The sequence below is a fragment of the Nothobranchius furzeri genome, chromosome 18 (assembly GCF_043380555.1).
Source record: "Nothobranchius furzeri strain GRZ-AD chromosome 18, NfurGRZ-RIMD1, whole genome shotgun sequence".
NCBI lineage: Eukaryota > Metazoa > Chordata > Actinopteri > Cyprinodontiformes > Nothobranchiidae > Nothobranchius > Nothobranchius furzeri.
In genome coordinates, this window is record NC_091758.1 from 41,839,765 (window position 1) to 41,851,901 (window position 12,137).

General features: G+C 44.4%; 3 protein-coding genes across 5 annotated transcripts in view; 2 read left to right on the top strand and 1 right to left on the bottom strand.

The window, feature by feature from the left end:
* The first annotated feature begins 2,388 nt into the window (after positions 1–2,388).
* Positions 2,389–4,837, top strand: LOC107395965 (tRNA (adenine(58)-N(1))-methyltransferase, mitochondrial). Of its 2 annotated transcripts, XM_015975444.3 has the most exons (7): positions 2,389–3,176; positions 3,242–3,344; positions 3,446–3,636; positions 3,738–3,829; positions 4,106–4,308; positions 4,379–4,453; positions 4,522–4,837. In XM_015975444.3, the coding sequence occupies exons 1-7, from the start codon at positions 2,565–2,567 to the stop codon at positions 4,554–4,556; spliced, it is 1,311 nt and encodes a 436-aa protein (XP_015830930.3). In that variant the 5' UTR covers positions 2,389–2,564; the 3' UTR covers positions 4,557–4,837. The 2 variants fall into 2 exon arrangements, with proteins under 2 accessions (XP_015830930.3, XP_015830927.3); XM_015975441.3 differs by having other exon boundaries at positions 4,379–4,682.
* spdya (speedy/RINGO cell cycle regulator family member A) lies at positions 4,662–8,700 on the bottom strand. 2 transcript variants are annotated; one of them, XM_015975445.3, is made up of 7 exons: positions 8,636–8,700; positions 7,647–7,847; positions 7,501–7,559; positions 7,342–7,427; positions 7,085–7,256; positions 6,665–6,998; positions 4,662–5,060 (listed from the first exon to the last, which is right to left on the bottom strand). In XM_015975445.3, the coding sequence occupies exons 2-7, from the start codon at positions 7,834–7,836 to the stop codon at positions 5,002–5,004; spliced, it is 900 nt and encodes a 299-aa protein (XP_015830931.1). In that variant the 5' UTR covers positions 7,837–7,847; positions 8,636–8,700; the 3' UTR covers positions 4,662–5,001. The 2 variants fall into 2 exon arrangements, with proteins under 2 accessions (XP_015830931.1, XP_054586170.1); XM_054730195.2 differs by lacking the exon at positions 8,636–8,700 and adding an exon at positions 8,215–8,301.
* Positions 8,701–9,711: 1,011 nt separating this feature from the next.
* The window catches only part of pcare1 (photoreceptor cilium actin regulator 1), a 4,185-nt gene continuing 1,759 nt past the window's right edge, over positions 9,712–12,137 (top strand). The window contains exon 1 of the mRNA XM_054730193.2: positions 9,712–12,137. This exon is cut by the window's right edge and continues 1,228 nt beyond it. Coding sequence (XP_054586168.2) covers positions 10,037–12,137 — 2,101 coding nt within the window. The 5' untranslated portion in view covers positions 9,712–10,036.

A 12,137-nucleotide genomic window follows, 5' to 3' on the forward strand; every position in this document is an offset into this window, starting at 1 on the left:
TGCCTTCTTCTTTCAGGAACTGCTGACGCACTCCAGCCACATGAGGTCTAGCATTAGGAGGCCTGGCAGTGCCAACCACACCAGTATTTGGTCTCAGAGGGAGTCTGACGATCTCATTTCAGTACCTAATGGCAGTCAGGCTACCTCCAGTGAGCACATGGAGGGCTGTGCGGCCACCCCACACAAAAACTGACCCGCTGCCAAACCGGTCCTGCTAAAAGATGTGGCAGGCAGCAGTACATTCTCCACAGCTTCTCCAGATTCTGTCACGTCTATCACACGTGCTCACTGTAAACCTGCTTTCATCCGCTTTCAGGGCTCCTTCTGCTCCTTTTTGAATAAATGCAAAGGTAGCAGTCCTGTGGCTGGGTTGGTGCTCTCCTACGGCCTCGCATGCCTCCTGATGTACTGGCCTGTCTCCGGTTGGCGCCTCCATGTTCTGGACACTACACTGACAGACACAGCAAATGTTCTTGCCACAGCTCGCATTGATGTGCCATCCTGGATGAGCGGCACTATGTGTGAGTTTTAAAAGTAATAATAAAAACATTTGTATTACTCTATTCCAGGTCATAACAGATGGATTGCACCGCGCTGTGAATTCACAGACTCACACAATTGTCGAGATGAATCGTAAGCTTGGAACTTTGGCCGAGATTTATTATTGGCACAAAAGATGGATGCCATCAAGGAGAGAGTGGACGAATCAGCGCAGATTGGGATAGATTAATGTCCATTATTGGGATTTTGAGAGGGTGAGGACCAACAAACTGTAAGACAGAGAGGAAATTATCTCTGTCTGGCCCCAAAACATTTTCTAATTGGAATCTGGTGTCCTTGAGTCTGCAAGGCTCCAACAAAAAATCCCCCCCCCCCCCCCCCCCTCAGAAGATATGTGGAATGTGCCGTTGCAATGGCAACTCAACTCTGTCTCCTTTCCCAGCCTGGGCGGGACTGCGGGAAGGCTGCTGAAACGTTCCAGGGTCACTGCAACCCTCCAACCCTCAATGCTCCTCCCCCCTATCCACACTGAGGTGACATGTGCTGCTTCATTGTGGCTGCAGGAACTGAAGTAGGGGTAGTCCCAACCCATCACCCCACCTAGTGGACACTTATGTTGTGGGATGTCTGAAGTCTGTTGCATATCTGTCTGAGGTGTTTTTTTTTTTGCAGAGCAAAGCTGCCCTCCTGGTGGAGGGTAGCTCTGAAGTGCCTTTTTTCCCTCCACCTGAACCAATCCTCATGTAACCCTCTTATCTCTATTAAGGTAGCGCGACTCAGGGTTGCCAATGACCACAGTCACCAGTTCTTGTCATGTGTCTTGCCCATGTATGTCTGATCTCTGAATTGTGTGTACTGAAACTCTAATTTCCCTCTGGGATTAATAAAGTATCTTTGATTGATTGATTGATTGATGCACCACTCTGCACATCTGCCTCACTGCTGGTGACATCATGGAGGACAATGATGCAGATGATGAGGGAGATGCTGGTATGGAGGCAATTGTCCAAGAGGAGGTACCACAGCTGGTGTTAACAGGCAAGTAATTTATGCAGGAATCTACTTTAACACAACACTTTGCCATACTTTTATTTGCTGAAGAGTCACAAGTATACGAGTGAATTCTTAAACCTCTTTATTGCATATTGGGACAGCCGTCTACTGAGCCAGCACAGCAATCCCTCCCTGTTGATGGATGATGGAGTAGACAGTGAGATGAAGCATCCCAAAGCACTCTCTGCAGACCACCCTGTATGATGTTCCGCTCTTGGTCCAGAAAAATCCACCCACAGGTGTCGGTTCCAACGCTCCACCCACATCTGGGATCCATGTTCAGCTGATCCAGCAACACTGCCAATGACTTACTGCTCACTCAGGTTAAATAAATTAAAAATAAAAGTCACTGAGGTCAATCCTGCATGAACTGTAAATAACTGACACATTATGTATATTTAAATCATTTTTGTTAGTCTTTCCGCTTGAGATCTTTCCATTTTCTGTTCATGTAATGTGTTCAAAAACATCCGTCAATAAAAACGTAAATAATCAAAACAAGTTACCAATTAATATTAGTTTTAATATTTTATTTAAACACCAAACAAAAAAATAACATGATAACAACTCATCTTAGGGGTAAAGTTGCAGCTGTGGGCCTTTTCTCTGGATATTTGTGGTCCTAAACAGAAAATTAGAAGTCTCAGGTGATAAAAAGGCAACAAACACATTTTAGGGAATCTAAATTCATAATCATGTGGAGATTAAACGATGTTCTTCACATTATTCCTGCGTGTCAACCGAGTTTGTCCTGTTGTTAGAAGTTCATACGCTGCAATGTCGCCCTCTGCTGGCAGCTGGTACTTACTACTTCTGTCGCTCGTTGATGACGTATTTCACACATGCTTTTGGTTGCGTTTCACCTGTTCGGTAAACATCAGACCTGATTAGATTTTTGTTCGTATGAAAAATTTAATTTTACATATTTATTTCTGAAGTGAACGTGTTTGTCAGATTCGATTCAGTCGTTCCTGGACCGAGTCTCGTTCCAGTGCGTTGAAGTTGTGGTCATGGCCGCGCTTCTGCACCGACTGCTGACCGCTTCTTCTCGAACCCGCAACAGGAAGATTCTGGTCAAATGTACCAAAACGAGTTACTTCCGGAATTCTCCCTCTCTCTCTGTGAGGTCAGACGAGAAGAACGGTTCTGAGCCTCACCAGCTGACATCCGGACAGGCTGTGTTGTCCAGGAGGACACGCTCGCTGTCCCCGCTGGACAGGATCAGCAGCCTGCTGCCTCAGGATGTTGTGAGACAGGAGCAGGATGGAGAGGCAGACATCCAGGTACCGGCCTCAGAACCTCTGGAGGAGACACAAGCTCCATCTTCTCCAGAGGAAGGTCGGAGGTCACCCAGTCATCCCGGAGAGCGCGGGCTGATGTTTGGAGAGTTTCTTATGGCCGAGCACAGAAAGAATCGAGTGCAGTACAGGAAGATGTTCCATCTTCAAGAAGGGGGTCGCCTTCTGAGCAGCTATGGGGTCATCCCTCACAATCAGCTCGCTGGGCATCCTGCAGGACGCTTCGTAAAGACAAACAGGGGCATCCCCATCTTCATCCGCAGACCCAGCCTGGAGGACTTTGTCCAGAACATGAAGAGAGGGCCTGCTATCGCATACCCAAAGGTAGAGCATGTGGACAACCCAAACTGACCCGTTTCAGAGTTCTGATGGAGGGTGTCTGTTCTCAGGATGCAGCCATCATGCTGCTGATGATGGATGTGACGGAGGGGGACTGTGTGCTGGAGTCGGGCTCCGGGTCAGGGGCCATGTCCCTGTTCCTGTCCAGAGCAGGTCGGTCTCATTCATCAGGACCGATGCGGCATCTACCTGGTGTGGAAAATCGTTTGCGTCCTTACAGATTCAGCATTAAGTGACGTGTTTGTTTCCTCCAGTGGGCTCTAAGGGCAGCGTTCTGAGCCTGGAGCTTAGGGAGGATCACCACAGGAGAGCCGTGCTGAACTACAAACGCTGGAGGACCTCCTGGGCTCTACGACGAGGTCACCAGTGGCCCGACAACGTTGACTTCCACATCTCTGATCTCTGCACCGCCTCAGAGCTCCTCGCTGGACGGGGCTTTCACTCGGTTGGTGTCTGGTCTCACATCCGAGGGGCGGATGACTAAGTTGGTCTGTTGAAATCCAAACGAAACACCGTTCGTTCATCTGATGGATGCTTCTGTTGCAGGTTGCTCTGGACCTGCTCAACCCTCACCTGGCTTTAGCCACCGTGCTTCCACACCTGCTTCCCGGTGGAGTCTGTGCCGTTTACATCGCTAAGTGAGCAGCTGCTTCCTCACCCCTCAAACCAAATTTAGGTTCTTAAAAAAAATAACATTAGGAAATATTTTCTCTTATTTCTGAGTTCAAAATAAATCTGGAATAAGAAAACAAGCGAAGCTCGGTGAGATCAGTTATTTCTAGCCTCTAAGGCTCTGGCGATGAGAGTCCAGAGAACTCCGACCCTTTTCCAGGTTTTAGCTTTTTTATCCTGATCGTTACAAAAACTTCATGTTGATTAAAATCGTCTGATTTCTCACCGCGGGTCCGTTCCAGCATCACACAGGTCGTCGATCTACTCGAGGGTATCCGCTGCGTCGCCCTGCCGTTGAGGTGCGAACGCATCGTAGAAGTTTCGGACCGGGACTGGGTGGTGGCTCCGGCTCTGCAGAAGGATGGGCAGCACTGCATCCGGAAAGCCCCGATCCCAGATTCGGATCTGGGGCGGGAAGCGGAGACTCCGGATCAAACCGACACAGGTGATTTCAGACGTCTCGGCTGATCGGGTTGAGGGGAGAACCTTAGACTCATCCGAATTCCTCATTTCAGATGACGACCTTGGCCCAGCCTTTGGGAACATTCCCTACATCGCCAGACCTCATCCTGAACAAACGAGACACACAGGTCAGATCTTTGTGGACTCCTATTCCTTTTCTTTTAGGAAACTCACTAAATTCTGTTTTCTTTCCCAGCGTTCCTGGTGAAGCTGAGGAAGTTTGTGCAGTAGCTACGACCAGACCTGACAAACGACAGAAACCCAACTTTGGTGGACTCTCATTCATATTTGAATCTTTAGGATCACATGGATCCGTAACGGAACGCTACAGCAGGCTGGAATGAAGAAGCCTTTATTTGGAACTCCGACAGCATTAGACCAAACACACCCCGTAGAGCCCCGTGTGTCCCAGACAGCTGAGCGTACACACCCACAGATTCAAAAGTTGTGTAAAAGTACAAATAAGTTAAATAAATAAACTAATAAATAGAGAACAGTGGCTGGAACTATCATCACAGATTTGTCTCATTTTATGCTGGTTACTTCAGTTAAACCATCAGGAAAACTTTGTTCCCGCCGGAACGTCGACCATCAGGAATCAAGAGAAGCAGATTTATCCGGCTGAGGAATAAAAGCAGAGGTATTCAGCGGGTGGAGAGAAGAGCGAGCTGGATCTCTACAGCTCCTTGATCCAGTCGAAGGAATCGAAGGAGGACTCGCAGGAAGAAGACTCCCCTGGAAAAGGAGAGCACAGGAAAGAGTTTAGAAGAAAACCCACGAGATAAAAATCACAACATTTATTAGAAGATGATTCAAAATGAAAAATTTGGATTTGAAAAGAAAAAAAAATTTAAAAAGCTTGAAAAACACAAATGACAGAAACACCAGCGAAAGGAAATAATTCTGATTAAGATGTTTGTGAAAAATAATCCAACACTTGTTTCTTTAGGATTACATGTTCAAGAAATAATTTTCACATCAGCTGCTTCTTTACTCGCTTTCTGCCCAGTTTTTTCAACAGGTTTCAGAGGAAATTTTTTTCTTGGTAAGCTGCTCAAACTCTAACATTTTTACATAAAAACTGTATATTTGCACCATTGTGGTGATTCCTAAATATGTTTAGGATCCACTAGAAGATGGATGATCCAGGGCAGAGCCTAAGAGACCACTATTCAGGGCTGCTCGATTATGGCAAAAATAATAATCACGATTTTTGTGACTGAAATTGAGATGTCGATTATTTAGGACGATTTTTCAATTTATGTTGATTTTATTTGTTTTTATTCAGTCGTGAAATTGCTCAGGGCACAATCAGGACAAAAATAAATAAACAAGATGATCACTAAAATAACTCCTGATTCCCAGTATAAAGAGACCAACATACTTATAGCTCATAGTTTATGACCCAAGGGCTATAGAGCTTGGTTTAACTCATTTAAGTCTAACCAGTACAGACCCAAATACCAATATCTTGAAAATACTGACAGCAAGAATTATACAGTGGCATTTATAACAAATAAATTGATGTTCACAAAATGTTGCATAACATTTATTTAGTCGTGTCAAGGTGCTGTACGAGAGTTAACTAGCACCGTGTCCTCAGAGAGGTTAGTTATTATTTATCAGCGTGAGGAACTTATTTCTACCTTATTTATAAACTATTTATTTACAAGTCCATCAGTTAATGTAATAATTGTCCCAACCACAGCTGCACCCCCCACCCCCCAACCCGGTCTCAGCAATCTGTGGCAAGCTGCAAGTGTGTTTAGCACGCCGCACGCGCACATTTAGCCGTTTTTAGTGGCTCAGGAGTCCGCAGGTACGGTGTGTGTCACTCACTCTGGTTACTCCAACAGGGAGCCGGCTCTGAGAGCCGTCTCTTTAGCGACTGACACATCACTACATCATTCCCTTTCCTAATGTCCTGAAGAACGGTCCGGAGCGCAGGCGGAGTGTTTAGCTAACCTGCAGAAAATGTCGACGACAGTTATCCAGAAAGTAGCTAAGGGTACCAGAGATGTTTCTCAGGTGTTCGCCAGGTACTTTTAAGATTTAAAAAGTCAAGAAGGGGGTCTGAAAAGCTGTTAGAAATAGAGTCAAAGTCGCCAAGTTGGCAACAATGTGGGAGGAGCGCTTCATTTGCAACTCAGGGCAGCGCAAGTGGGAGGAGCAAATAATCGGCTTGTTTTGTTTTTATAATCGTTCAAAACTCAGATCGTAATCGTGATTAAAATTCGATTAATTGAGCAGCCCTACCACTATTATGAGGCCACATCTAAGTAAATGCAGCATATTCCAGCTTCAGCACCAGTAGTTAAACCATTATCAGCGACACCTACTGGTAACCTCCTCAGGGCAGCGATGGTTTTTGTCCTCCACCTCCTTGGTGTGAGAGGCAGAGGTCCTCGGTGGGGTGAGCTCCAGACAAAGAGCAGAAGCAAACGGGCGTGGGTGGCTTTTTTCCACAGCCTGTGCAGACAAACAGCTGGAGGAAGGGGAGGAGAGGTGATGAAGACTGCTGCCACAGTTACAGAGTGAACAGGCAATGGGTGAGGCAAGGGGTCCCCTGGGAAAGTGGGCCGGGGCTTGATCAGCGTACTGCCGCTGGGCACCGCTGTGGTGATCAGATCGCTTTCGCTGCCACACAAAGTGAGAGGACATGATGGCCATCACCTGGTGGACAGACCCAAACGAGTGAATAAACAGAATTCTCACAGAAGCAGCATTTGATCAGCCGGGGTTTCAGGAAGCTTCGCTACCTCATCACAGCAGCGTCTGCTGACAGCTGCTCGGTACTGGACGCGAGCCCACAGCTCGTCTCGTTGCTTGAGGAAGTGAGGGAACAGCCTCCTCCAGTTCTTGCCCAAAGCCCATGGAAAGATTTCATACTTGCTCTCCTCCTCGTCCTCCTCCATCGTGTTGGCAAGGTAACTAAAGACAGAGGAGGTGAAGTCTGATGTCGTCTTACCACAAGAAACATTTGTAGAACCAAAAAAAAAAACATCTCAGAACTTACAGAGCAATGAAAAAATTCCTCCTGGTGTATTCAGCGACTGTGAAGCGAGCCCGTTTGAAGTACACAAAGGTCATGGCTAAAAGGTACTGAGGAAGTGGGGAAAGGATGGGATAAGTTCAGAGAAACTTTATCAAAGATTGTTTTCTCAGAGAGTTTCACCTTGTCTGTTATTTTGAAGCAACAATCCATCCTCAGAAAGTCACGAATCAGCTGATCCTCTGAAACCACAACAAACGTCAGACCATCAGAAAAACTAACAGAGGACTTGAGTTCCAACCACCTGCCGCAACATTTAGTGTATTTACCAAACAGGTGTAAAAATGATGTCATCTCCCGTCGCTGGATGACAAGAGTCGAGGGCATTTTGGGCTGAACCTTCCACAGAGAGCTCCTGACATCTGTCCCAGTGACTCTGCTCAGGCAGAGATGTTTTCTGATCGGATGAACATGTTTACGTTTGACCCGCAGAGAAACAGGAGGAGGAGTTTTCATCATACTTGGCTGATCTGTAGAAGAGAGCAGAGGCGTTTTTAGTCTGGAGATGACTGAAAACACAAAAGGATGAGGTCCATTAAAATCTTTAGTCCAGATGATGCAGTTGTTCCTCATCTTCTTCAACTCAAAAAGCTCCAATTAGCATTTTTACAAAATGCAAATATTTAGATTTTCTTTCTGCTTAAACAGGAACAAAAATAAACTGTCACTGAAACAGCCACTACTTTATAAAAATATTAAACTCTGTTGTTTTTTATTTTATTTTAGGGGTCCAGTAGATTTTGTGATTCCAAGGCCATTTATTTAGGTAGAGATGTTAATATTTGGACAATCTAATAAAACTTGGGTTTTACACAGAACAGCCAGAAAAATACTTACCGTTATAACCGTAACCTGGTTTTCATTACCGCTGTGACGTCACAGCTAGCCACTCGGCAAAACTTCAACAACTCCACTAGCTTAATTATAATTAGGAATTTTAATAAGGTGGAACTTGGTTTAATTTTAGTAAACGTTTAATTATTCATTAGCGTTAACTTAAACAGTCTAGGCACGTATCACAAACCAAAAACAAAAATGTCCTTTCGTTTTAAAGTTGCTTAAAAAGTAACGCGGCAGCTAGCTTATAAGCTAGCCAAAAAAAGCCTTTCTAATCAAAGTTTAAATTATGTCGCATTTTCACGCCAGCGACAAACCCGGAAATCATAAAACACAAATTAATGTTCTTAAACCCAAACGCTCAGCTCGAGACATCGAGTAGGAAACAAATAAAACAGAAGCTAAAACAGTCGACGCTTACCAGGAGAGTCGGATGTTAGAGCAGCCTCGGCTCGTGTACAGTTGCGCACTGCGCGCGCGCGCTGCACACGCATGACAAGACGCAGTTTTTTTCTTTTTATTTGGAAGAAAAACTTTATTGAAGAACAAACATTCTTACAACATTGTAAACAAAAACAACTTTGTGAACAGAGAAAACTTAAAATACAACAGAGCATGATTTTAAATCACAAAAGTTACATTATTGTGCTTAGAAAAATATAACAGAACATAGGATTAAGCGTCTTCCAGCATGAAAAGTTTTTTTTAATTCTCAATTATCAAAAACATTTAGAAAGTGTTGGAACCGGAATTTATGTAAAAAATATGCAGAAAGTCATTAAAAAGGGATTTTATTCAGATGTTTACAAGGATTTCTATAATTTATGGAGAGAGTTGAAAAGAAAACACGTTTGATCAGTTTTTTTTTGTAAAGAACTGTTATATTCTTTGAACATTTATTTTCATCACCATCACTTTAACATCACTGCTAAGCACCAGAAGATAAAATATATCAAAAAGAAAAAATATCGAATATATATATATATATATATATATATATATATATATATATATATATATATATATATATATATATATATATATATATAATTTATTAAAAATTTATTTTATTTATTTTTATTGTTATAATTTTTTTTCTTGTGTGGAGTTAGAGTGGCAGCTCTAAACAATACACAGAAGAATACACCGCACCGGATGTCAAACCAGTCTTTTGAGACGGTTTGAAAATACAACATATGGCTTTGTCTCTGTTTCTCAGTTACTACTTAATCTGAAGAAGTTCTGGTTCTGAAGACATCATATGACGGAAAGCAATTCCTTCTAACTCCTACTGTTTGAAACAAACACTTTCATTCTTAGTCAAGCGTGCTATTTTTCTTTCTTCCTGCTTCACCACAGGAGCTAAACAGTAAGATATTATTTAGCATGCTATAAAAAGCAACCTTAGGCCAGCCCTCATTACCAAAATGAGATTATGTTCTTACAACTAGGTGAGTGCTATTCGCTTCAGCGCGACATATGTTCAGGCAGAATAGTTCACTGAAAGTCTCACTAATCCTCTTGGCTGCTTGTCCTTTGTGAGGTACGGAGGGATGCTTTTCAAACTGCAAGGAAATTTTAATAAACGTGACCGCCAATTTGTGGATTTACTTTCCTGATCTGTGACAGGTGGAAGCAGTTTTTGATATGGATTTATTCACATTTTGTTTTGGCAGTCTCCTGGCTGAGAGGGATTGCATTAGACTCGCCAACCTCAACCATCTGAAAATGACAGACACGGCAGGTGGCTAAGGACTTGGTTATTTATTTTTTTGGTCTCTTCTACTGGTTCGCTCTCCAAGAAAACATATCGCATTTGAAAATGGGCTGCTCACCATCCAAAGGTAGTCACTTTGCCACTTTAGGTCCCATGAGGAGGGGGAGGATGCTCCCCGCTGTGCCTCAAGAAATAAGTTCTCAGCATGAAGGAGAAAGTAAAAAATCAACAGGATCTACAAATGTAGATGCAAAGGAGAAAACGGGACCTTCACACGTCCAAGTATCTCAGAAAGAGGCTCAAATGACCCCACTAAAAAGGCGACCCGTTCCTGAACAAGTGAACATGGAAGCAGAAAACGCAGATAAATTGGAAAATCAGGTAAAAGTCAACGGCGCGGCGTCACTGAAAAAAGACAAAAGCGTCGACAAACAGGACTTAGCAGATAAAAAACCCGGTAAAAGAACACGGAAAACTGCCAAAGGGGCGAAAACTCCCAAAAAGAACAACAAAGATAAAAGCAAACCATCTTCAGATCAAAAAGTGGATTTTCCGGAGCCATTGGTGAAAGCTCATCAAGCTGCTTATGCCTTTTTGAACCCCAGCATGAACAAGTATGACTGTCTGCTTGGACTTCTGGAACAAGCCACCCAAACTCAGGCTCTTGTGCAACCAATGGTGGCTTTCATGGCTCTGCGCTATGAGGAAATCATTCAAGGACTGGAAGAGATGGCAGAAGAAGGTGAAAAACTTTTGAAAGAAAACGGAGAACATCTAGCTTGGCCGAGCCAAATGAAAAACCTCTCCTCCTCTCCGGCTCGTAAGCCCGGCTCTGCTAACACCGAGCCCCCACCAGATTTGTTGCAGCAGCTGCTTCAGTACACCACACAGAGAATGAGGAACGTCAGTCGGACTGTTGGTGGGATTGGGGACTCTGCTTTGGAGGAGGCAGTGGAATATTTTGCCTCAGTGTCAGATCTTTTGGAAGAGAAACTGAAAGTGAAGCATGCGCTGGAGAACAGACTGCTGCATCTCTTGACCCGTATTGAGATAGCTTCTTTGCGAAAGCCTGGACCAGAGGATTCTGCTCTCTTTAGCGAGGACAGCGGAATTGGGGCTGAGAATGATTCCCTCAATGGATCTGAAAAAGGTCATAGACGAGAGAGCTGTGGGTCTCGTGGGACAAACAGAAGCTCTGGCAGTCCCATGGACACCTATACAAACAATAGTGGATTGTCGAGGCGCAAGTATCAGACCCAAATAAGCCCAAGTGTTTCCCTCACCTCACTTAACTCACTCAGTTCTACATGTACCATAACACCTAGTGACCCAAGAGACTCCCTGTTAGGATCCGTCTCCTTGGATGATGGGGAAGAGGATGACAACGACAATGAGGAAGCAGACAGAGAAGTGGGAGTCATGAAAGATGTCCTTAGAGTACGATCTAAATCTTCACCGCTCAGTGGCACAAAACCGCCTCATCGCCTACCTAAAACATGCATAGAGAATCCTCAAAATGTAGAAATGACTCTCAAAATGAAGAATGCCATAAGTGGTAAGATACAGTTTGTACAAAAACAGAAAACCAACGCCAATGCAAGAGTGGCAAATGGCTCCAAAACCACTGGATGTGAATGGACAGATGAGGAGCTACAATCTCCAAAGAGGCCTCAGACATCAGCGGCTGTTCAGAGGCCAGGAGTCAAAAAGAGCCCAGTTGCAAGAGGACAACGCTCCCGGTCTGCAGAATCCCTCAGAAGCAGAGGTGAAGATCCTACGCTGCTCGAGCTGGAGAGGACACAGAGGGACTTAAACCAAAGGTTACAGAAGATGGGCAAAAGCAAGATGGGTGGCAACTCAAGGACTGCTCCCCTTAGACATAATCAAGGAAACTCATCAGCTCAGTCTCCAGCAACAAATCGCAAATACACCTTACAAGATAGGGACAGTAAATCCCAACTACCTAATAACAAAACAAGCCTTACAAAGAGCTCTACTAAAAAAGAGGGATTGACCAAAGACTTGGAAGAAGACTCACAGAAAGGAAAGAAAACTTCAGATGGTCCAATAAAAGCCACCCCACCGCCTAGTCCCCCTTCATCGCCACGGCCATCCTCTGGCCTTCAGAGAGGCAGGAATTCAGTCAAAAAACTGATAGATACCTTCAGTCAAGGAATCGAGGAAAGAGAAGGTCCAAAAGTTCCTG